The sequence below is a fragment of the Phytophthora infestans genome, genomic scaffold (genome assembly GCF_000142945.1).
Source record: "Phytophthora infestans T30-4 supercont1.26 genomic scaffold, whole genome shotgun sequence".
Classification (NCBI taxonomy): Eukaryota; Oomycota; class Peronosporomycetes; order Peronosporales; family Peronosporaceae; genus Phytophthora; species Phytophthora infestans.
Window position 1 is genome coordinate 1,337,845 of NW_003303733.1, and position 24,617 is coordinate 1,362,461.

Consider the following 24,617-nt stretch of genomic DNA (forward strand, 5'->3'; position numbering starts at 1 on the left):
ATACAAATAGCAAATAAGTCAATACTAAATTCTAGATAAATGCACTCTCGTTTGAGTACACCATCTTGGCAGCGCACAGCCAACGATGTCCTTGTGCATACAGTCCTTGGTATAGTCCTTCGCCATTGTACGCATGTGTACTCAGTGTAGCCGGTTGTAGTACAGCCGCAAGCTGCACTGCCAGGCGCATGAGTGTCCTTGGGATGTGTCTTTGCAGACACTGGCAGTGGACGGTGGCTCGTAGATGGGGGCACCGGACACTGGCAGACTGCAATGCACTGGCGCTCGACACGCAGGTAAGTTTTATAGCTCACACATGGCCACCGTTGATCGCATTTAAGGCTGAGAATGGACGTAATCTATTGGCCAGAACGATCGACCACTGAAAGCCAACATCATGCAACGTTGCCTTGTAAGCTCTCGGTATTATAACTGCATTGTAATAGCACGATGCACATTATATAAACGGAAAATCTACTGTTTTTACATAGCCGTGCGACAAATGACCAGGGTATTGACCAGGTAATCAGTACGGTATTGACCAGAATGTAATTAAAAGTAAATTACAATGATGTGCAAAGATTCCCCTTACCCTATCAAATCTTAAGATTTTGTACAACGGTGGGCGGTGAAACGTTCTCCTGGCCTCTCATTTCTCAATTTGCGCCGAAAGCCCACAATGAAGCGGAAACTGTGTAATGTGGAAGACGTCGACTCCGACGAAGACGACGAAGCTGTGTCAACGTTCGGTGGAGGAGGAGATAGTTCAGGCGACGACAATGAAGACACGGACCGGACGCAGCTAGCCCAGGGCACGCAGTTAGTTCGGGAGGGCAGCGAAGACTCACTCGACGATCTCTTACTCCAGGAAGATTCATTTGAAGGGAAGGAGCTGAAGCGGCTCCACGCCAGTTGGGACGCTTGGGAGAGGTATCGAGTTAATTACTGCGAGGAGGAGAACGCGCATCTAGTCGTTCAAGAAGCAGAGAGTGTGTCGAAGCGCAACAAGCAGCTGCGTGAGTCCAAACGTGCGAAGAGTGGCCGGGGCGTCCGCTACTTACCTGACGACTTACCGCGGTGGCGACGCAGGTATATTTGCACCCATGGAGCGAAATCTCGGCGCCGTGGTATGGGAAAGCGGCAACAGTATCGACTTCGTGGTACTGGCTGTCCGTTTCGATTCACAGTCGAAAGTATTTTCGTCAAGGGCAAGTGGATTGTAGAGGTGAAGAACCCTATATATACGCACAACCACGCGCTATCCGAAGTGGTGTTCGAAAACTGTCCACATAATCGGCAGATACCGATGTGTGAGCCTATTGTTGTAGACCTCCAGCTGATGGTTTGAGCGGGCGGTAAAAGTTTGCGCATTTACGAGTCCATTCGTGACTATTCAAGCTACAAGGTGACGCGCAAGGACGTGGCTAACCTCCTCGTCAAGATTCGCAATGAAATGCGTGAAGAAGCAGACGACGATTTGGCTGTTGCAGAGTTTCTTATGGGGTTTTGTGAAAAGGACAAAGACAATGTGGTTAGTGTGCGGGATACATCTTCCGGAGAGACCGGTGCTATTTCTCTGACTACGAGACGTATGCGAGCCACGTTCGCCAGGTTTCCAGAGCTCTTGTTGGTTGACTGTACCCACAAAACCAACAGGTAAAGTTTTCATAGGGAATTTGCCAGGTTTCATTCCAGGTTTATGCCGGGTTAGACACCAGGCTTTCACATAGGTGATTGGCCAGGTTGAGTATCAGTTATAAACCAGGTTTTAATCCTTACTAATTCAGTTCACGTTTGTACCTTCAGATATGACTACCAACTTTGCAGCTTAATGGTTATGGATGCGTTCGGTCGAGGGCAATTCGTGCAGCATTCGTTAATTGAAACGAATTCCGACTGGCACATGCGCAAAGCTCTTATTCACTTCAAGACTGCCAACGTTGGTTGGGACGCACTCCGTGTCGTGATGGTCGATAAAGACATGACGGAGATCTCTGTGATCCGTGAAGCTTTTCCTGAAGCGACAGTTTTGCTCTGCCATTTCCATGTGTTGAAGTTTTTACGTGGAGTTGTCCGTGAGGCGCGCTTCGGGCGTTATTCGCCAAGTGAATACGATGCCATGGGTCATCTCTTCGCTAACTTGGTGGACGCTACTTCAGAAGAGGTCTACGCTAAGAATGTTTATCTTTTAGAGACGTTTTCTTGCGCTCAAGGCAACGTGTCGTTTTGGGAGTACTTTTGTCAAAACTGGGATGAAAGCAAGGATATGTGGACACACTACAAACGTCAAACATTGCCGCATTTTCGTAACAATACGAACAACCGTATCGAGTCGAACTTTGGAAAGATCAAACTCGATCTTGACGGTAGTTGTTCAATGAAGGAGTGTCTGGAGTCTCTTCTTTGAGCTCAGGGTCGATGCGATAATGAAAGTCTGGCAAGATGGCGTTTGAGGGGGCGTGGACACATTACGGCTACGATCAAGAACTTAATTTGGTATTACGTCTGTGTACACCTTGGGTAGCATCTACGCTGCAGCCTGAGTATGAGCTCGCTATCTCCGACGTCGCGGTCCGGCTGTACACATTTAACGCAACCTCTGACAACACAGTGGAAGTGGAGCGGGGTTTGAAACGATACTCATTTAGCAAGGTTGACTGGATTTGTGATTGTGATTTTTCGACAACTCTCAAGCTTCCATGCCGCCATGTGATATGCTTTCGCCACTTTGCTGGACTTGTTCCGTGTATTCCAGTGTCCTACATTCACTCGAGATGGTTAATTAAGGATTCGTTGTCTTTGACAAGCTTGCCACACGTGGATGTTTTCAATTACTCAAAGACTACCAAACCTATCGGGGAGTACAACGTGGATTCGGTGCTGGATAGTAGCCAAAAATACAGCATATCAAGGAATCTGCTAAACCGTGTAGCACAGGAGCTAGCTGACTTGCCGATGCGACTTTCCAGCAAAGAGATGGAGTACCTGAAAGACTACCTGGGCCGACTGCGCACTGGTTTGCAACCTGTGGAGATACCTGCAGGTGAGCCTGTGAAAAATCCTGTAGTTCAATGTGTGGAAAAACCTGGTACGCAACCTGCAGAGAAGCCATGTCATCAATCTGCCGAGCATTCTTTAAACGAGTTGGATGGAGTTGAGAATGGAGACGACGAAAAAGAAGATGAAGGCGAGGTCACGGATGACGCAGTTGTAGAACCTCTAGAACAAAATTTGGAGGTTCAACCTGATGAAAAACCTGGAAGTGAGCATGAAGAAAAACCTGTAATGAACCCGGGTGAGGTGTCTGTAAAGAAACCTGAGGAAGAACCTGTATTGTCATCTGGCAGTAAACATGTTACAGATCGTGTAGTAAATCCTGTTACGAATCCTGTGGGTACACCCGATGTACTAGATGAGAATCCACCAAAGCCCATCAATTTGAGCAAGAAGGTGCGGCGGGCTGGGCGACCGAAAACAACTGCAGCGCAAAACTCCAAGAAACGAGCCACAGCGCGTAAGAAATTCAATACACGACTGGAGAAAGGCGGAGCGCTATCATTCGAGGACGTCGGGGTTGTTGCGCGCATCCTTGGCGACATAAACATCAGTTTTACTGATATTTTCGAATTGCTGGATGTTTATCCAGTACAGTATGAGAGTGCTGCCTGTAAGCATCCAAAAGTTGGTGGAGATAAGAAGCCGATTCTGAGCGCTGCTCTACCGTTCCTACTGCCTGCTCCATTAGTGAAAAAATCCTTAGATGTAATCTACGAGTCTGGCGCAGTTCCGTTGCCAAGCCAAACCGATGAAGAACCCCCATACGTCAAGATTACCGGTATTGGCAATTTTTCGCTGTATCAAGTCGACTGCATGCAGAGGGCATGGACAATGAAAGAGACTGTTGTGATGGGCAAGAGACTAGTGGAGTGGTTGAAGTGTGTACGCGTCCGAAAGAAACAAGCAGAAGAAGTTCTTAAGCGCGTTCTACAAGCGCATCCATTTAAAATCGTGGAGGGTAATATCGGTGATTTGGATTACTCAACGCTGTACAGACTCCAACCGAAGGACTGGATAAGCTCAAAGATATTTGAAGCAATGGGAGAGATTTGGAAAAGAAATCATAGCGTGACCGTGGTTACAACTGCAGGATTTAAGCTCAACAGAAAGGTCAAGGGGGTCGACGTGCCGGCTGGTTTGTTGGACAAATATACGTCTATCACTTCCAGATTGGTGTTTATACCTGTTAACTTTGCGCAAGTGCATTGGACTGCGATTATTATCAACACGACGACGAAGAGCATTTTTGTCTACGATCCGCTGGGGGACCAAGACTACATCACGTTTCTCACCAAGCTTCAGAGCAGCATCACTAAAGATCAAGCGTTCAGTAGCTTCAAACTGGTTTTAATCGCGTCGCCGACGCAAGACGATGGAAACAGCTGCGGAATATACATTCTGAACTTCATGTGGAGACTGCTTGACGAAAATGTGAAGAGTGCGCATGAGGACGCTGGACTCAATATCTTCCGGCTACGTGTGCTAGCAGCCCTGCTTAATCTGTAATACATTTGTTTACTCTGTGTAATTGGTGTGTACGTATTCCCGTTATAGCGTAAGTACCTGTGCAAAAGACGCACCAGACATGAAAAGAAACTTGTCCATGAAAGACAGAGAGAAAACGTGAAGAAGCTATCGACGCCTTGAATAAACACAAAGTGCTCAAACCTGGTAAGCGACCGGCATCAACCTGGTTTCCAGCCTAAAACCAAAGCAGTATTGAAAAAAAAACAAGTTCGAAAACCTGGCAGAAACCTGTTTGAAAAACCTGGTGTAAATCATGACACCAAAATAAAAGGAAAGGATACAATCCATCTTATCACACCTGCACTTACACCTGGTGCGCAACCTGGTATGTAACCGGACACGCAACGAAGACGGAGCTACAGCTCAGCTTGCAGCCGGATGTCGTCCAAGCACCATGATTACTTTGGGGCCGACTTCGATATAAAATGGACGCGCAGATCTCTATATGAATCATTTAGTGAGTATTCAAGAGCTGCAGAAAAACAAAGAACATCCATTTATTTATATTACGGTTTTATTACGGGAAAATGACACCAGGTGAGTGGATACATGAAAGTTGTGACAGAAAGTGTAAAATGATCACAGACGAAGATGGTGAACACAGCTTTCGTACCGACTCACTTACTGTCGCAACTTGGCATTCAGCAAATCCCTTGTTGGTCGGTGGGAGCCAATCCCAATTGGGAGACGATACTGGTAATCACAGAGCCCCCAGTCTAGTTTATCCTAATACTGTTGTTTTCATCCACGCAGAGTAGGCTCCTTGACGTTTAGCTCTCGCGAAGCGTCTGCTGCAGTCCATTCTGGATAAGCTTTCCACTTTTTCAGCAGCTCTATCTTCTCTCGGCCCGCTGGGTGCACGTGCGCTTGGACATCGCGCCCTTAATTCGGGATTGACCATCGGAACCAGCCGTTCAAAACGAATCAGACTCAGATAATTCAGATTAACTCGCGCGACTTAATGTGAATCGGGGAGAAAGTCAGCATAACTCGCGCGAGTTATTCTGACTCAGCGAGAAAGTCAGATTAACTCGCACGAGCTATTCGGACTCAAGGAAAAAAGTCAGGTTAACTCGCGCTAATTATTCTGACTCAGGGGGATATATTACAAACACAGCCACGTCGTGTAATAGGCCTGCAGATCGCTCACTGAAAATCCATCCATTTCCTGCTCAAGTACGAGCTGGGCTAGGTAATCCGGACCTGTAGCGGTGTATTCTAGTGGCTCACCAGACACTGGTATTGCATGAAACCAAGTTATGCTGCAGAGGTCGCAGTACTGAGTATAGACACGCACGTAAAACGCGTACTGTACAGACCTCCCATGATATAAGGCGTAGTCTTGAACAGCATGAAGAGCATGTGAAGTAGTATCAAAAGTCATTCCGACCTGAATAGTGTTTTCCTCATCGCCGCTGTCCAATCCATCAGCGATGTCGTCGATGTCCTCCGTCATTTTGCGTCCCTCAGTCGTAATAAGTGGTTTTGGTACTTAAAAGCTATGACGTATTGCGCGCTGTATACCAAGCTGCGAAGTGAGATTAGTCAAAGAGTTCTCAAACTATCTCTATCTACGAGCTCCTGCGGCAGCAGTACCTGTCCTTCCTGCTGCTGCTTTAGTAGCCGCGTGCCACCGGCTACGCCTGATCGCCGGCGTGTGCCGCCCGCTCACTGTTGCCAGTCGCGTTGCCGATATGTCTTGGAGGCCCGCTCACTGTTGCCAGTCGCTTTGCCGATATGTCTTGGAGGCACGCGAGAGCGAAACACGAGCCATCGAGGCACGCGCCTCCTCTCGGTATTCGCTGAGTCTGTTCAGGCAATGCCATCTGATACTTGGTGTGCCATACTCCACAAGAGTGTACAATTTGGGTCTTCATACGCATGGCGAACATTAGTATACAACGGGTTTCTGGGTTTAAGTCCGGTTCACCTTGTTTCAGCCATTCAATCATTTGGACACACATTGTGACGTTTGTTCCCTAAATTCCTCACTTACTGACGCGGGTTTCACTTGGTACACCTACCGGCGATACCGACCCCACTTTGCTCACGTTTTGGCACACCTTTAACTTTCTGTCACAACTTTAGTGTATCCACTCACATTTTGTCATTTTCCCGTTTTATTACAGGTGAATTTTATCTTACAGCCTGTTTTTTACCCTGCCAAATTCAAATCAGGAGATAAAACAGGTTAAATTCGCGCGGCTATGCAAAAAAAAACCTGGCAGTTCTTATATAAATTGTTCTATCGATACTATTCTATCGGCACTCTTCACGCTAATGAAGCAGCTGCGAGAGCACTGTCAGTTGAAACAGGGACGGAATCGTTCTCTCCCGTCTTGACAGAGAACACAGGCGTTGGTACACGCTGGTGCATGGAAATCTGCTGCGCGTAGGCGAAGTACGTTTTCACGTGTGACTTGTACTCGGTGACAGAGCGCTGCAGTACAGCACAAGGCACAGCGTCCACCCAGGAGGGCGCTTGTCGTCCAAGCTGCTTTCGCTTGGCCACCTGTGTGTAGCGGGTAACGATCTGGTGAAGCGGGACGTCGAATGCCTCCCAAGTTACAGTGCTGCCTGTACGCACGAGTCCTGGGATCTCAAACAGCCGAGAAGCCTCGGCACCCATGAGGGCCTCGTCCGACTTGGCGCCCAGTACGAGGCGGTTGCCAGGGTACGTCAAGTACAGCAGGATGTGGTAGAAACAGTAACGGACATCGCGATTCCAGTGCAGGAAGAGGCGTTTAACGTGCACAGCTAGCAAGTCCGTGAGCTGCATCTGCAGCGAGACTGAAAGACCCATAAAGTTCCTGAGTAGGAACAGCTCCGTTGCCTTCAGGATCTCAAAGTGCTCCGAGTCCAAGAGACACGAAAAGACGTAGCGAAGTGTCTCGATGTCGGCGCACGCATGTTCTTGTTGTGGCTGGTTGTGAGGATTGGAGGTTTCCAATGAGGAGAGTGCCAGGAAGTCTTGCGCTGCTGTCTCGTTGGCAAAGAATGACGGGAACTCTAGCATCAACTTCTCCATGTATTGCAGACACAGATTGACGTGGTGTGGCAGCATGTAGTTGGTCGAGCGCAGAATCGCCATGAGGTATTCGTGGATGAACCCAACGTTCTCGTGCATCATTGATGTCACCTGAACGGCAAAGTACGCAGTTGGAGTGTTGATTTCCTCCAGATCTCCATCCAGAAGTGAAAAAGAGTCACGGAATGGCTGTTTCTCGGCTGCTGAGGCAGTTTCGTTGTTGACTTTCTCGTCTACCACATCTTGCCACTTGGGCTCTCGCTGCTGAAGCTCCGTATGAAATAAGCTCTTGGCCACTTCTAGTGTCGCGTCTTTCAGCAACTCAGCGCCAGGGATGCATTTCCAATTGGTGCATCCTACAACTTGTTGGCCTGTGACCTGTTCGAAGATCTGCGCGAGCACCAGCATGCAGCCATCTGTGTCGGCCATAAGCTGGTTGAGCATTTGAGCGGAAGTAGCCCAGCGATCTTCACGGTTCACAGTCGTTAGAAGGTTTTGGCACTGCGCGTACGTGCCCAAATGCCAGTTGTATGGCGTGAGTCGCAGCTTGTCATCGTATAGAGATCTGCCGCGTCCGCGCGAATTTACAAACGAGAGCGACATCGATCGCGTGCTGCTAAAAGCAGTCGATGGAACGAGGTTACTCAGGCTGTCAAGAATGTGGCTGCGTAGTCGCGGCACACGCATGTAGCTCGTGGCTACGAGAGCAGATAAGAGTTCTTGATGCTGATCGAGCGCGTTGAACTCCGTGTTGCTGCCACTGAAATCGATTGGACCATGCACCGTCTCAAAGGCGAATTGTAGTGTCGACTGGTGCAACTCTAAGAAGTGGTGGACAGAGTCACAGAGTCGCACATTGCGGTCTTGTCCGCGCTTACTCTTTCTCGGTTGACTCGTCGGGTTTGAGGTCAACGATGCCTGGTTCCCACTCTTTGCTGATGCGGAGACGCTGCGTGATCGACGCGATTGGCGAGAGAGTCGTCTCGACAGCCGAGACTTCCCGTGTCTCGCTTCTTCTGTTGGTTTGTGGCTCTTGCAGCCTCCGCGACCAACGGCAACCAACAGAGCATCGAACTCTTGTCTCCTGATCACCAAGGCCAGCAGCGTCAATGCTGCCTGCTCTAGTAGGTGCTTCTTCTCGTTTGCAGCTGCGATGGCAACGTCTCTCGAGTGAGCCATCGTATGTCGTAGCGATGGTTCAGGAGCTGCGCCATCCGCTAGCACGTCCAGGATCTGCATGCAGCATTTCCACAGCTGTAGCATGGCCTTAGCAGCAGCTTCTAAAGGAATTGGCTTTGCCGAGCGCCTGCCAATGGCGCTACCAAAGCCATCTGTGTCATCCTCTGTAAGGATACTGACAAGCTTATCGAGTGTCTTGGTGGTGAAGTCTCCTCTCCAGCGAATCGAGGTTCTAGAGGTGTTTAGCGAGGGCTCCGGGTCCTTTTGGCTCGCGCGATACTCTCCTGTGGTCAGTGCGTTCGTCTGCTCCACGAGTGCGCGCAACTGCCGGAAGAAGGCGGGAGGCATGAGAACCGTGTGTGGGATGCTGTCGCCGTCGCTCTTGAGCGGGAAGACGCGCGCGCTCGTTGCACCTCGGAAGCCACTGCTATTGCGTGAAGACGACGAGGACGTAGAGCATGTTGACGAAGTGTTGGTTGTTGACGAAATGGAGCCGCGCTGGCGCTTCGAGGACGTGTCGTCGGCCGCCGCTTTGCTGTCTCGACGGTGAAAAGGCCGCAACAGTCGCGCCACCGCGCGCGAGACCCTACCGCGCGCCATTGCTATCGATTGCCAATTACGGCGATTCGTCGAGTCACCTGTGGCCCAGAGCGCAGATTCGGTACTGGGCAAGCGAGCAAGTGGTTAACCCCATCGCGGTTATGCCATGTGTAACTGTTGCAAAGACCATCACTCCTTCACTTCAACCGGCGACGCCTCGTCAAATGACTTGAATTCACTAAGGGTGCTATGGAAACGTCAAACTGCCAAAACGTCAAAAGCAACCTCGCACAAGGACAGCAAGATGATGGCGACTAAGAATAGCCCTTCGGCTAAGCGCACCCTATCGGTATTGCCTGCCATTCCTAGCAGTTCTTCTCCTCCAGTCACTTATCCTACCAGCGAGGTGGCGTCGCGGAAAACACGTGGCGCTATGATAGAGTCTTTTTCAGCATCTAGCATCGAGATTCGGGGATTTGGCACAAGCTGCTGCGTTGAGTCAGGCCATGCATGAAACGGTAGACAAATGCTCACGTTGCCCGCAGCTCCTCTGCTTCCGCCTTCTACTTCCTCTCGAACCTCATCGCCGGTGAGGTTGACCGTCAGCCACTCGTCCATATTCCATAGAGCAGCATTGAGCGCTCATATCCGGGGACTGATCAACGAACACCTATTAAAAGTATCCGGCTCCGAGTGCCGTTGTATCCAGCGCCATATAATATTTTTGTAAGTTGTTATTATATTTAGAGGATGATTGTTGCCATCGTTGTGACGACGTGGCGCAAGCCAAAGCCCGAGATCGCAGGCTGCGATTCGCTGCACGTTTGTTCATTTTGCGGCTCAAACTTCGCAAAGTTGGGCTGATTTTAGAGACCAAACAGTAAAATGCCACTTTGAAGTTCAGGGTACCTAACATCTTAACGGATTCAGGTTGATGTGACCATCGCAATTCATTACCTACCGTCAACTAGACAGCATTCCATCATCACCGAATACATGTAAATTGATGTGACTCACATTGTGAGATCCTAGAGGCTCGGACCACAGTTTTTGGCTTCACTTTCCACCTTCTTCAGCTAATTCTTCAGTGCCACATAATAGCTACATGTATTACATCGAAGTGGCTAATACATTATTACGAACGCAACGATGTTCAGTAGCTGTGCGATATCAAGTGTTCCCGCTACAGAATGCACTTGATATCGGCCACTGGTTTTTGGTGAAGCAAATGGGTTCGGTCTCTTCCTTGCCGCTGCTAGCCGCGTGCCATCACGCCGTGTCACGTGATTCACGGCTTATAGATATTTAATGAGCGCGTGCAGCTTGATTTTATTCGCCTACGATCGCAGCTCAGGCACGCCGCCAGCTCTGAAACGGGCTACGCAACTTCTGCGACTCGGAGTGGCGTGTTCAGAGCTAACTGTTTCGCCGACTACGCACTGCAGCCCCAGAGACAGCCATTATCTTCGTCACGGTACGTTGCTACTGCCGACAATTTGAACTCTCCTGACTCTCACCTAACTTAACTGTCAAAGCTGAAGCAGCGATCGACTGGTCGCAAACTGAACCAACGGACAACGTCCAAATGACCAGCGCTGCAAGTAACGTCGCTCCTCTTCAGTGGTCCACGCATTTCATGATCGCTCTCGTTGTCGTAGAGCAAGTAATGCATCTGTGTCGGGACGCCGCAGATACTGTAAGCCCAAATTCAGGGTCGAGCGATTATGTAACGGGTAAATTATTTTAATAATAAAATACCTCAAATATCGCTTGTCATTTTAGAATCAACTATTTCGAGTATAAAAAGGGATATTGTGATACCGGTATTCGATTTCAGAAATTCAAATTTTGATATTTTTGAGCGGCTACAAAAGCGAGGTAGGTGTCAAATAAGTTGGAGCCGCCACCAAAATAAATGGAGAATGCACACGAATGGTGGACAGCTATCACTCACAAAATAAAAGTGGAGTGTCCACACATTTAGGAAGCAGTAACACTTAGCACAAAGCTAATAAACACTCCATGTCAGTGCTTTTGTTCGAATCGTTAGCATAGGTGAAGTGATTCGAGCACTAAGTTGTAGTGATCATGTTGTAGTTGCAGCAACAACAAGTCGCTGTCAATGACGCCTCACTTTCCCTTGTAGCGTGCCATGGCACTACACTTCGGCTGGAATCCGAGCAGAGACCACACTCTACGAGGTTGTGGCTGGGACGGTGGAGTCCACGTGCCCCTTTGCCATTAAGTTAGCTTTCCAGTGTCACTCTCCAACTTGAGCCCAAGAGCTCCAGCACCACACGCCGTCCAGAGCAGCGGCACCCAAGACCGACCACCAACGCAGCTCCAAGAAAAGCACAAGTACGTTCATTGATGTTATAAAATGAACGTTTCTAGCATGTTGAGTCTGCGTTATCTACCATGTTTGCTGGTGCAGTGCAATGAGCTCGACATGAAGAAGTGCGTGATTGGGTCGCGCTCGTAGTCAAAGTACTGGCACTTTGGGAGTCGTCGCCATCATCTCCGTCTGGATCGTACTTGCCAACTACTTCGTTGTCGAGGGTGCCAAGGCCATGGACGTGCACAGTATGCACGCATTGGCCATCCACGCCCACAGCCTAGATCCTGCAGCTCATTGGTCACGGCGTCTTCGATCGTCGCAAACCGGCACTCTTCGACAGCCTGGACCAGGCTCTGATCACCGCTCCGATGTTCGTGTAGCTCGAGATTTTGTTCCCACTCGGTTACCGTCCGGAACTCTACACGCGCGTGATGAAGCAGGTCTGGATCAAAGCAAGACCTTCCAGGCTACAAAGACGCTGTAGTTGAGGCCACAAGACAGTGACTTTTGTGGCCTCATCAAAAAGAAAAATGTATTGTTTTCGATATATCTATGCGAATTTTCTCGTTAGGAGGCTACGACGATCTCTGCCATCTCTATGAGACTTTTGGCAATACCCTCCGCCCCACTGACGAGACAGTTGAGAAGTAAGAACTCCTCCATCGACACCTTCTCGTAGCAACGTTCTTCCAGCAGCCATTCCACGTACGCAGTCTTCATCTGCGCCGCGATGTCGCTACCGAAGAATTCCTCCACATTTAGAACGTCGTGCTCGCGACACATGGCAGGAGCCGATGACGCAGCCGCCGAGACTCTCTTGTTCTTCGCAACGGACGAAGCTTTGGACGAGTTGCGTTAGCTCTCACGTGACGGCATCGCGGCTCGAGAATTGTTGAAATTCGCTTCCTGCACACCTAAAGGTGGAAGTTTGGACTGAATCTTGTCGCCAGAGTCCACGTCGACGACCTTCGACTCGTCGTTATCGCTCGCATCTCCCGCATCGTCCTCGTTCTCATTGATAGCTGCCAGCCCATGCTCCGGTCTGGCTACCAGAGCCGAGGCCTTGGGTCTACATTGCGTGTACACCTCCACCTCGAGCTTGAGGCCGTTCTCCAGCGCCTCGACGAGCTCTTCGAACGACACCAAGCCGCTGTTATCTTTGTTACCACCAGGCATTCCGAAATAATCATTGTATTGCTGCTTCAATACAATAATTTACACTTAATTATTGATTTTTATAAATTGGATGACTTTTTCCAATTAGTTATTTTGTATTTACAACAAAGTACTTTATTTTTTCGTAAAATCTAGTTTTTTCTGCTTTGTTTTGCGTAAATACGGAGCTCGGTCTCCAGACAGAATCGAATGGCTGTTAGCAACGGTCGCTCAAAACGCGAACCTGAGGCGCTCGTCTATCATTTTTGATCTCACCATGGCTCTCGCCAACACCTTCACGACCAAACAAGTCTGCAGCTACTTTTTTACTGCCAGCTTGGCGACTTCTAGTCGGCCACCATGAAGCTTCAAGACGACAACGTAACGCTTCTCGATGTGCGCGATATCTTTGATGCGCTCATCGAGAAGCATTCCGTTGTGAAAAAGTATCTTGCTGCCGACGCAAATATTGTTAAGGACGTGGACTTCAAGCGAGCGTGCGTTGTAGCCCTGTCAGGCGCCGTGGACGAGCTGACGAACGGCCAGGAGCTGATGTTGCAGCCATTTGAGACGGTACCCGCAATTACGACACCGGACACCAGGCACGGACGCCCACAGGGCTTTGCCGACAGAGTCTTGGCGACTAGAAAAAAGCGGCGCGGTGCAAAGAAGGTATTTGATGGTGTGCTTTTCATCCCGCCGACGTCAAACACCGTGGAGCGTCTTTTTAGTGTGGCGAAACATACTCTTTCCCACCATCGCCAGCGTATGCTGCCTATTCACCTTGAAACCGTGTTGTTCCTGAAGATGAATCGGCGTTTCTGGGACGCAAACACTGTAGCAGCTATCGTGAACGCAAAGTAATGTGCAGTGCTGTACATCTAAGTAGTTAATTTTCCAATACACTAACTACTATTGATGTCAATTATTTATTTCTTAAGTTGTAGTTTTTGTAGTAATAGCTTATTTTGGCATGGACCTTCAATATGATTGCAATTGTATCATCGGAATGCCTGTTCACCACACGCATGAATTCCTCGACGTATTTGTGGATCTCGCCTTGCTTGACCTCGCCAGACTGGGCGACGATGGTCTCCATCATGTCTGCCACTTCGTCCGCGTCGATCTCGCCGCTACAGTCCGTGTCTGCCAAGCGGAAGGCCTATTTCATCTGCATGAAGATTGCGGTCTGGTCCGGCTCCGAGTACAGCTAATGCATCGCGAAAGAGCATCTCTCCAACGTCTTGAACGAATCGGTCACTACAGTCTGGAATTGGCTCTACCACTTTGCACTTGTGCTCGTTGCTGTCAAGTGAAGCTTCAGTGTCTCAAATGTCGACACTATTAAGCTGAACTCGGTCGTGTTCGACGCGGAAATTGAACCACCGCACCAGCTTAAATAGTAGCGTGTTGTTGTTCAGTAGTCGACGTAAACACTCGAGAACTTTTCACATTTCAGAGTCGAAAACGCAGGTCTCCACATGAGCGGTTCGGCTTGAGCCTCCGCCACTGAGGACGCTTGTTGCGCATGTTTAGCAGGGATCTTGGCCTGCTCCATCTAAAAGATCGTCGTTCTCACTCTCCATTTTGTTTGTCTCCACGTAATTTTACATGAGCGACAGTGCGACGAGCGTGTATATCTATTTCTGTATCTTCAACACTTCAATACTTTGGCAGTGATTGTGCTATTGTGGTGGTCGTATATTTTAAGGTGGTGGTGGTGACCCGTTTTCTGTGTGTGTGGTCCCGTCCACATTTTAAGTGGATCTACACTTTTTTATATTAGCAGTACATATAATTTAAAGTGGTAATAACCCGGACTCCTACAAAAGCTCTGGCTCCATTCGCTTGACCCCCCCCTAGAAAAGCAAGCCATTCCACGCAGATTACCCGTTGGTACGCGCACACGATGTCTGTCGTGACACCGAAGCAGAGGAAACGCGGCGACAAACGAAATAAAGAGGCTGATGAGCATGTGCAGGAGTTTCCCCCTTCCAAGGCCTTTTTTCATCGTGGGAAAGCTTTCAAGAAGCATTTGACAGGTACGCTTATACGTAATATTGCCAAAAAGTGGTTTGCGGGGACTCCTAAGATAGGCTATTCCTTTTGACAGCTACCAGAAGGACACACACCAACTCTACAAAATCCGCTCCACGATTTCAGCTAAGGAGCGGAAAAAATCTCGGTCCAAACAGGCTGCGCGGAGTGGGTCTACGGCAGAGTTATGGGACGAAACACTTGGCATTTATGCTAAGTATTTCATTTGCACACATGGCTGGAATTTTAAGCCAAGGGGTAAAGGGAAACGTACAAACCACATCATTCGTTCGATCAAATGTCCAGCAAAGCTAAGCACAAATTTGGTCAAGGGGAGGGATGGACTGGTAAAGATTCGAGTCTCGACTCACTACGCTGGGCACAATCACGTCGTCGGTGAGGATGTATACTATTCGTATTCCGAAGCACGTCAAGTCAACTCCCCCGGCACGAGGATCGTCGTAATAACACTCATTCAAGGTAATAATTTTGATGTAATTTATTGCTTTTAGTATGCGTCTTACCTTATGCAATTGCACGTAGGCGGGTCGAAAAAGAAAAAAATACTGAGGTATCTCAAGGAAGTTTCGGGGAAGCCAATTTTATCTAAAGATGTGGGGAACCTTATCGCCACGATGAGGAGATAGACGTACACGTCGGACGATGATAATGTGCGCGTCTCGCAGCTTCTCAGTGATTTCAGCGAGGGTACTGGAAATGCTGTCAACGTCTTTAGGGATAAGCATACCGGTCTGACGTCATGTATCACGTTCCAAACTGCATTCATGGCGCATGACTCGCAAGTTTCCTGAGGCCGTCTGTATCGATGCAACTTACGGCACCAATATCAATCGGTACAAATAATTGGTGTACGGCTCACTAATTAATCTTGAGTTGGTTAACTAATCAACTCTTTTCGTTTTGTGTGTTCAAAGATATCGTCTGTTCAGCTTCATGGTCACGGATAAATTTGGATGTGGTGCGTTTGCCCAACATGCTCTTGTTGATGGAGAGAGCAGGTCGAATATGCAGTGTGATGTGTCTGCATTCCAGGAGAACAACCCGGCTTGGAGAAATGTCAGAGTGATTATCATTGACAAAGACTTCACTGAGCTGGCGCTGTTGAAGGATGAGTTTCCAGACGCTGTTGTCATTTTGTGCCATTTTCACGTCATTGATTACTTGAAACGAGAAGTAAGTAAGAAGACGTATGGTTTCACAAACTTTGAGAGAACTCACGTAAAAACCCTGATTACTCTGATGGTTCGTGCGGGCTCAAAAGAGTCATTTAATCACTACCTCGCCGCGTTGAGGCAGTTGTGTGGAAAGAAGCCTGCGTTTATGGACTACTTCAAAGTGAATTGGTTGAATTGCAAGGATTTATGGTGCATGTTCAAGCGTGGCGGTATTCCTCATCTCGACAACAATACGAACAATCGCCTAGAAGCTAGTTGGGGTGCCGCCAAAGACATTTTGAATCGGCACATGGCAATGGACGAATGCATTGATCATTTACCGCTCCTGCAGCAGTCTGCGGAAGATGGATACTGGGCGAAGGTGCGCCGTGTCGGCTGCCGGTACAACCATCAATACGATGACGAAATGAGCATTTTGGCGAAACTGGCTACGCGTCATGCTTGTGATTTGATGGAGGGAGAGTATAAACTTAGTCAGCAGTTAACCTATTGTGTCTCAGCACATGAAGAAAGTCCTTCATTTGTAAGTCTCGCACGCGAGAAGTCAGATGAAAAGTATGCTGCCAGCGTGGAGGAAGGCCAGTGTAGTTGCAGCTTTTACCGTACATTGCCGCTTCCGTGTCGCCATATCATGTACTTGCGACGTCAGCAACAAGGCGCCTGCTCCGTTTACCTTACACTTCTGTTCCTGCCCGATGGCTAATTGCTGATGAAGAATGTGGCGACGATGAAGTAGGTGAAGATACTGTAAGAAGATTCACGGTGAAGAATGTAGAGGTTTCATCGGCTCGTGTTCTAGGCCACAACGAAAAATATCGCGCCGGAATTGCGGTTTGCCAGAAAATTGCCGAAGTTATTGCAGATAAAGGATCGCGGAGTTCTCACGAGTGGTTGAGCTATCTGTCGAAGCTGGAATCAATTGCAAGGCTTGATGGTGCTGTTCCTGTTTCTCCGGTACACACGACTTCATCAATTTTTGAAACAGTTGGGGGAGATGTCACCAATTTTGGCGATGTAGGTGAGCAAACCACCAATTCCAGTAACGCTGTGCAAGCCAGTAGTTGTGGAGATGATATGGAACTAGATTTTGGTGGACAAGTCACCAACTACGAATGTGTTGTGGAGAAAAGCACCAATGTCGAAAATGCTGGTGACTCTGTCACCAATTCAGACACCAATTCTGAAGGCGTTGGCGGCAGAACAATCGACCTGCCTCTGTCTGTGGATGATCCGGAAGACGAGGTGGCACCGCTGACGTTGAGCGCTGGTAAACATGCCACCAGTTCTTATGCTGTTGGTAGTAGTGTCACCAATTCAGTCAAAGATGCTCTAGACACAATAACAATGGCTCCGCGTTCGACCCGAAGACGCCTCAGTTTAGGTTTCGACACAAAGAGAGACGCTGATAAAAACCTAATTGTCAAACTAAACCCGGCCAGCAACCCTGCAGGAAGACCAAAAGAACCGAGAGCGACTAAGAAAGTCAAGGCCCGCAAAGGGATTGAAGAAACCAAGGTGTTAGCGCACCAGTTGACTTCATTGGGTGATATAACACTTGCGACACTTCGCGAATATGCTCACATGAAAAGGCTGTCGCTATCGGCGATTGAACCGGTGTTTTAAGCCATCCGCCCAATTGATAAGGAGGCGATGTATAAACGTCCAAAGGCGCGTGTGAAAAAAACCTGGAGAAGAGTTGCAAACTAAAACCAACGTTCGGTATGTCATTCCTGAAGCACTGGTGGACAAATCGGCTCAAGCTGGTAAAAATGCTGCGATTCGAGAGCTGGCTAATAACAACAGACACCAACTGAGGAAGAAATTGCTGTGCGCATTCTGGATGTCGGAATATTTTCACTGCGGGATATTGATACCATGAAGCAGTGGCATTCTCTCAAAGTTAATTACAAGCACGCGGAGTCTAATTAAGTAGGTTCAATCGCAACCAGAAAGCGATGCACGACGTGATGTCCTGTCAAAGGTGCCTCAGATGAACATGTATTCTAAATTTAAACCTGGGATTGGTGAAACTATTATTCATTTCGATGCGTTGATTAAATTCGCGGGCGCACGATGGTTATCAGACGGATGCATTTTCGTTGCAGCTCTTCATACTGCCCACCAAGCACAGACAGTTGGGCAAAACAGAGGAGGTGTCGCTGAAATTTTTGTTGTGGACCCTGTCTATTTGGGGTTCAAAGTGGAAGCCGAGAGAAAGAGAATGATCGACACTGAGCTGCAAATTCTGAGCAAAGGTGCAAGTGGACGCGTCGTTTTTTCCCCTGTAAACATCCAAGTAGACGTGGCGCATTGGTGTGGCGCTATTGTTGACTTTCGAAGCTGCTCAATCTGGATCTACGACCCAAAACAAAAGGTTGACTACATTGATGAAGTGGAAGATATCATGAAAAGTTCCGTGGTTCCTCTGATTGATCCGGCATTTGTTTTTGATTTCAAGTACTCTTCTGCTTGGCTGCAAAAGGACGGGTATAATTGCGGTGTTTTTATCGTAAAGTGGTTCGAGACGTATTTGAAAGTGGCGATGCACACGGTACCCGAGGAAAATCGGAGCGCGCTAACACCACAGCAAATATCGGACAAAGATATCGAGAAGTGTAGATACGAAATGTTTGAAACAGTGTGTCTTGACATTTTCGAGAGCTAAGCAAGAAGCAAGTACAAGTATTTGTTGGTAAGTCTATCACTTATATAAACGTTGCACATTTCACTGCCAACTACAAAGAGATTTTCCTTACTTTGAAGTATAAAAACACATTCATACCGATATTTTCGTTATATGAGCAATCGGATTTACCGGGAAAATTGTATTTTTTACCAGATAGTTGGTGAACGTAGGGAGAGCCTTTTAGACTTGTCAGTGTGGCAGCAGTACCCCAGCTGGCACAGAATGATACTAAAGGTAGTGATTAAAAATTCAGGCAAGTTCGTACCAGATTTGAAAGGATTTTCGACTCCTCCGCGTAGCAGCTCCTCTGCTTCACGCTGTTCTTTTCTCTCTCTAAACTCAATAACACTCACTCCTACCGTGACGGGGTCACACAGCACCTTGCGCTAGAGGAAGTTGGCTTCCGAGAGTGTAAAAACTCTCAGTGAACGGCAGTCCTTTTTCCCCGGAGGGAGCGAAGTGACCAATTTTAAGGTAGGTTGTACACTGAATATATTCGAGACTGCGTCAAGCAAAATGATACTTACGAACCTAAGTACGAATCGCGATTTTAGCACTTTAAACGAAAGCAGGGCATCTCCTCTATCTCTTGAGCCCTTATAAGCTACAGAATGCTTAAACGAAAGAAGCTGTGGTCGCTCAAAAATATTATCTCCTTTTATGGGCCCTCAACGACAATACATTTAGGAGTGTTGTGAGTTTTCAATTTTAGAGATTCAAGTGTTATATAAAAGCTCTTGCTAAAAGCAATTGAAAAAAGGTACTTTTACAGTTTTTCGATGGAAGTGTGCAATAAATGTCACGGTTTCCGTTAAGTGCGAAAATCAATTTTGTAGCTATAAATTTGATAGGTAGGATAAGCTTGAGCTAAATAAACAAACTAAAAGTCACCTTTAGAAAAGCTATGTCATCAACCAATGGTTGGCCTCAGACGACCCTAGTACATATCCCGAAGTGTGACGTGTCACGCTTCATGTAACTAGGGGTACACTTGGGGCTACGTACCTCGTTACAGTTTCTGTGTTGATAAAGCAGGACGCGCATTCATACCTACACCAAACTTCGACTCGCACATCTACTTAAGCGATATCTGCCCAGCGCGCAGTGGTCGAGCGTTGGCTTTGGAAGCCACAGGTCGGTAGTTCGGTTCTAGCCCTCTCATACCATGCGTAGTCTGTACTCGGACAAACGTACGGGCATCGTCCTTATAGCTCAATTGTAACGCGCCTGGGGTGTCCGTTACTTGCTTACACGTAGTGATGACCATCGACCATGTTGGCGCTTCTCCCAATAACCACGTGCCTCTCCCCTTTGTAGATCCAGGGTTGAAGAGACTTCGGATCTGGCAAACTCATCCACTTGGCGCAAACTAGAGATCTTGGCAACTGACACTTCATGTAGATCACGTATATTATCGACTGGATCTAGGGTCCTGCTACCTGGATCTAGCAATGTCTTGTTCACAAATGCATAAATGCAGTACCTAGAACGCTCGGCTCGTACCGGATTCAAACCCGGCGAGCGTCCTAGTTTAACATCTTCTCGGCCACTTCTGGCAACATCCCTCGGTGCTTGGCTGGATCAAACCATTGGCGGATCTGGTTGTAGAATTCTTACATCGGGCACTTGCCGACGTCGTGAATCTTGTGGTGAAGTCCTTTCTCAGAAATTCTCATCCACATCTGCCCGCGCAATAAATGCAGTGCCCACCGCCTTGCGCAATTTTACATCAAATCCGATCCTTTGATTCGTCGAGTGCGGAACTAGACATAGGCTGTGCGAAACCAAGTTGCGAGCTGATGTGTTGCCGCACACCCTGTTCTCCTTCTGTCATTGTTGTTTATCTAGCAGTACACGGAAACGTAACGTCTATTGCCCATCTACGTGCTGTTTTGACTCACTAACACCATCGTGAACAGCTGCTGTTGATGCGTACTACTGCGACCGACTGGACGTATCTGTTTTCTATTTTGGTTGTCGCTTGGTCTTGGGAGCTCTGCACAAGTATTGCATATCCTTATAGATGCAAAGCGTACAAGTCCAGTGATACTGAAACCAAGTACTTAGTCTGAAGGAAAATCGACTCTGTTTTTATTTAGGTCCAGGGCGGCTTGCCCTGACCACTCAAATACACGTCAACTCTTTATTGGTTGATTATGGGTCTGGCTCCCCATATTTCAACCAATAAGATGACGGCAGTTCAGCACACGCTACTCGTGTGCTGCTGCACCTACTTTTGTAATGCAAATGTACCTACTTATGTAATGGTGTGAGCCACTACAAAGAACCTATAAAATTACCTACATATGTAACTTGGGAGGGCCCATTACATCACCCCCCTCTTAAGACAGCAATCACCTAACGTGGGTGCACTTCGGAGAACAATCGGGACAAACTGGGAAATGGTGGAGAAGAGAACGCTTGAGAACTTGACGGGCGGGAGCTCCTGCGAAGCCCAGTAGCAGCACAATATAACTTGCGCGGACAAGAACAACATGGCGCAGCAGACGGGGGCGGCGAACCAGACAGACAGCGGAACAACGCGGACGGCTCCAGCGTCGGCGACGACGCTGAACAGTGGGTGGACCGCTGATATCGCGCCTGAGAGCGTGAGTCGACTTGGGGTTCGGCCCGGCGTGATGAACGAGGATATGAAGCCGTGGGCGCTGTACGACTTATCCGGGGCGGTGACCCCGGACGCGTTGGACACCATGTAGGACCACTTTCGGCGCTTCAGGCGTCTCCGGAACAAAACACTCGACGGCGCGTCGTACGAAGCTTTGCAGAGATCATGGTGCGCATTCATCCGGCGGTGGAATCAGATGCAAGAGGCTGGAGAAAGTGTCGTTGGCTGGCTCGGTGATCGCGAAGCCCTACAAGCCGAGCATTCACTCGGTGATCTGCGCCTGAAAGTCTGCGACGACGCTTGGACCGAAGACCGTTTGTGCTATGTCAACGTACGCGAAGGTTGCAGTTCGTGTGACATCGGGCGACGCCCGACGCAAGCTGAGTGGGATCAGCATATTGTCGAGTATCCGCTCATGCCGACCGAACACGCTTGGATCGAGAAGTATAAGCGCTCACTCTCCGAGTTCACCCAGGCGGCTATTCGCGGCGGCTCGCGCCGACAGCGTTCGCGACGGAGCCCGTCTCCGACGCGATCGCGGTCGCGTTTGATTCAAGGCTGGAGTCGTAGTCGTGGACGACATCAGGAACGTCACGAAGCAAGTTGGCGCGAGGCTCCCACGTATCATCAGCAGGTTGAAACCCGAGCCATCGTACCTTATACTTCCGCGCGGCGGGAGCCGCGTGTTGAGCCGACGACTTGGTCGAGTGACGCGCGCGGGGAGGATCTTCGTGATCAATAATACGGTCCACGATCCAGCACGTTTCTCCATTCGAGTCAACGATGGGCGGAGGACCGTCGCGGTGGAATTCGACGCGACCTGGTTGACCAGGACGACGTTGTGCAGGCGCTGAACACTTCTCGGGACGCACAGGAGGAGGTCGAGCGAGCGGCTGAGAGCTCTCGGAACGCCGAGGCGACGGCGAGTAGTCTGCGGCAGTCGAATCGTGAGCTCTTGCAGCTACTGCGTAGTCTGGAGGCACAGGTGTTTGACGGACCGAGGGGTGAAGCCCTTCCGCGCGAGCGGGGAACTGGGACGCTGGCTCGACAGGCTCATCGCGAGGGCCGCTCAGCGCATGCTCCTGCTCCGCCTCCGGGATCATCGCGGGAAGATACTTCTTAAGTCGCCCGACGTAGAACGTCGGGTGTAGTCGTAGCGACTTAGGAATGTCTAGCGTGTAGGCATCACCCATAACTCGTAGTACTTTGAATGGCCCAATGTAGCGCGGCGCGAGTTTGCTCGCGCCTAGGTTCGTAATAGCAGAGGTACGAATTTCATCCGTTGAGAGTAATACACGCTCACCAATCTTGAATGAACTTGTGTTCTTGCGGCCATGTTTGTCAGCGTTTTCCTTCTGCTTGTCAACCGCGAGTTGTAGCGCGTCACGGACGAATCGGGTAACCGATTGGCGATGAAGGACAAAGTCGGATACCGCTGCCTTGTCAGCGGGTCGCGCTAGAGTTTTCGGCGCGTAGCTAGCCACAGTCGAGTGTGGCTGTGCTGGAGCGATCAGCGTTCGGTGTGTCCAGTCAACTAACGGCGACGACATGGATTGCGCGGGTGCGAGGATCTTCTTCGACTGTAAGCGCGTCACCGCGTTGATGTCTACTGCAGGAGTAGCTGAACTCGTAGACGGCAGAACCGTTGTCTCACGTCTCACCGGAAACCGGTGGTTGAACCAGTATCGGAACCGGTTGGGCAGGGCTATCACATTCCTACCCCTCCAGAGTGAAGCCATCAGTCGCCGTGGGTTGGCCCACAGCAAGTTGTGCGGGGACACGTGGATGACGCGCGTTGTTGACGAAGAACGGAGTCAATTCCGTCGATGCGTGTTCGGCATTGTTGAGTGCAAACTCCGCAAGAGGCAGGAAGGAACTCCAGTTCTCGAAGGACGGGGCGTAACTGCGCAGAACATCTTCTAGCACGCGGTTGACGCGTTCCGTTTGCCCGTCAGTCGCCGGGTGCGCCGCCGTCGAAATGAGGTGTTTGGTGCCCAGGAGGTCGAAGCGTTTCGTCCAGAATGCCGATGTGAATCGGGGATCGCGGTCAGAGACGATCGATTCAGGAAGGCCATGATGTCGGACGACAGCGTCGACAAAGTGCACCGCGGTATCGGCCGCGGTGATTGAGTCCGGAACCGGAACGAGATGGCACATCTTGCTAAAGCGATCCACGAAGACCAGAACAGCAGTATGACCGTCAGTATCGGGTGGGAGACCGAATATGAAGTCCATTGACACAGAGCGCCACGCCTCTGTCGCCAGAGGGAGAGAACGCAGCGGAGCTTGCGATGACGGTGGTGGCTTAACGCGTTGACAAGTTTCGGAGGAGCGGACCCACTTGCGCACCCACTTGTATAGGTGAGGCCAGTAGAAGTCGCGGGATACCGCCGCGAAAGTCTTCTCACGGCCCAAGTGGCCACCCACTGGAGCGTCATGGAATTCGTGTATAGTTCGTGCGCGTAGATCGGTGTCGTTGGGGACAACGACGCGAGGAGCATCGAATCGATCGATACTGTACATCAGCAGATCACCGTCAAGTTGGTATCTGTGTATCTGGTCGCGCGTGGAGCGGCTCAGTGTCTTTAGCGTGGCATCACTTGGTGTGCGAAGGTGTTCCAGGATACCGGCATATATCGAGTCATCTCGATACGCGACAGAGATCTCTTCCCGCAGGGGAAGTATTGGAGATACCGCCGTCATCAGGTTCACACCTGCAGCCACACATGTGGCGCAGTCCAATTCGTCGTCGTCGGCGTCTTCAAGTGACTGACGACCCAAATCTCGGCGTGGAACGTAATCGGGGCGCCGAGATAGGGCATCCGCAAGGATGTTATTTTTGCCTGGCTTGTAGTGAACGACGAAGTTATACTCGGAGAAGAATGACAGCCATCGTGCCATGCGCTGAGAGAGATGAGGGCTCTTCGTCGCTGTTCGCTGCGACGCGTGATCTGTGTAGATCGCGAATGTCTGCTCACCGAGTAGGTATACTCTGGGTTTGATCAGTGCGTAGCGCATCGCAAGGCGTTCCTTGTCGTGGACCGGATAATTCTTCTCCGCGGGCTTCATCTGTCTGGATTGGTAACTCACGACGCGTTCGCGACCTTCGTCGTCGAACTGCATCAGTGCACAGCCGATGGCGAAGTCGCTCGCGTCGCAAACAACGTGGAATGGGTTTGAGCCATCTGGAAGCGCCAGGATTGGGGCCTCTGCCAAGCTTTTCTTCACTGCATTAAAGGCTGACTGAT

General features: G+C 49.4%; 2 protein-coding genes across 2 annotated transcripts; one reads left to right on the forward strand and one right to left on the reverse strand.

The window, feature by feature from the left end:
* Positions 1-6,856: 6,856 nt before the first annotated feature.
* Positions 6,857-9,445, reverse strand: PITG_12507 (cleavage induced hypothetical protein; the record flags this gene model as incomplete). Its single annotated transcript, XM_002900343.1, has 2 exons — positions 6,857-8,485; positions 8,561-9,445. 2 exons carry the CDS (start codon positions 9,389-9,391, stop codon positions 6,857-6,859), a joined length of 2,460 nt encoding a protein of 819 aa, XP_002900389.1.
* Positions 9,446-17,131: 7,686 nt separating this feature from the next.
* PITG_12509 (uncharacterized protein) lies at positions 17,132-18,722 on the forward strand (the record flags this gene model as incomplete). Its single annotated transcript, XM_002900344.1, has 3 exons — positions 17,132-17,324; positions 17,508-17,600; positions 18,142-18,722. The coding sequence occupies 3 exons, from the start codon at positions 17,132-17,134 to the stop codon at positions 18,720-18,722; spliced, it is 867 nt and encodes a 288-aa protein (XP_002900390.1).
* Between the last annotated feature and the right edge of the window lie 5,895 nt (positions 18,723-24,617).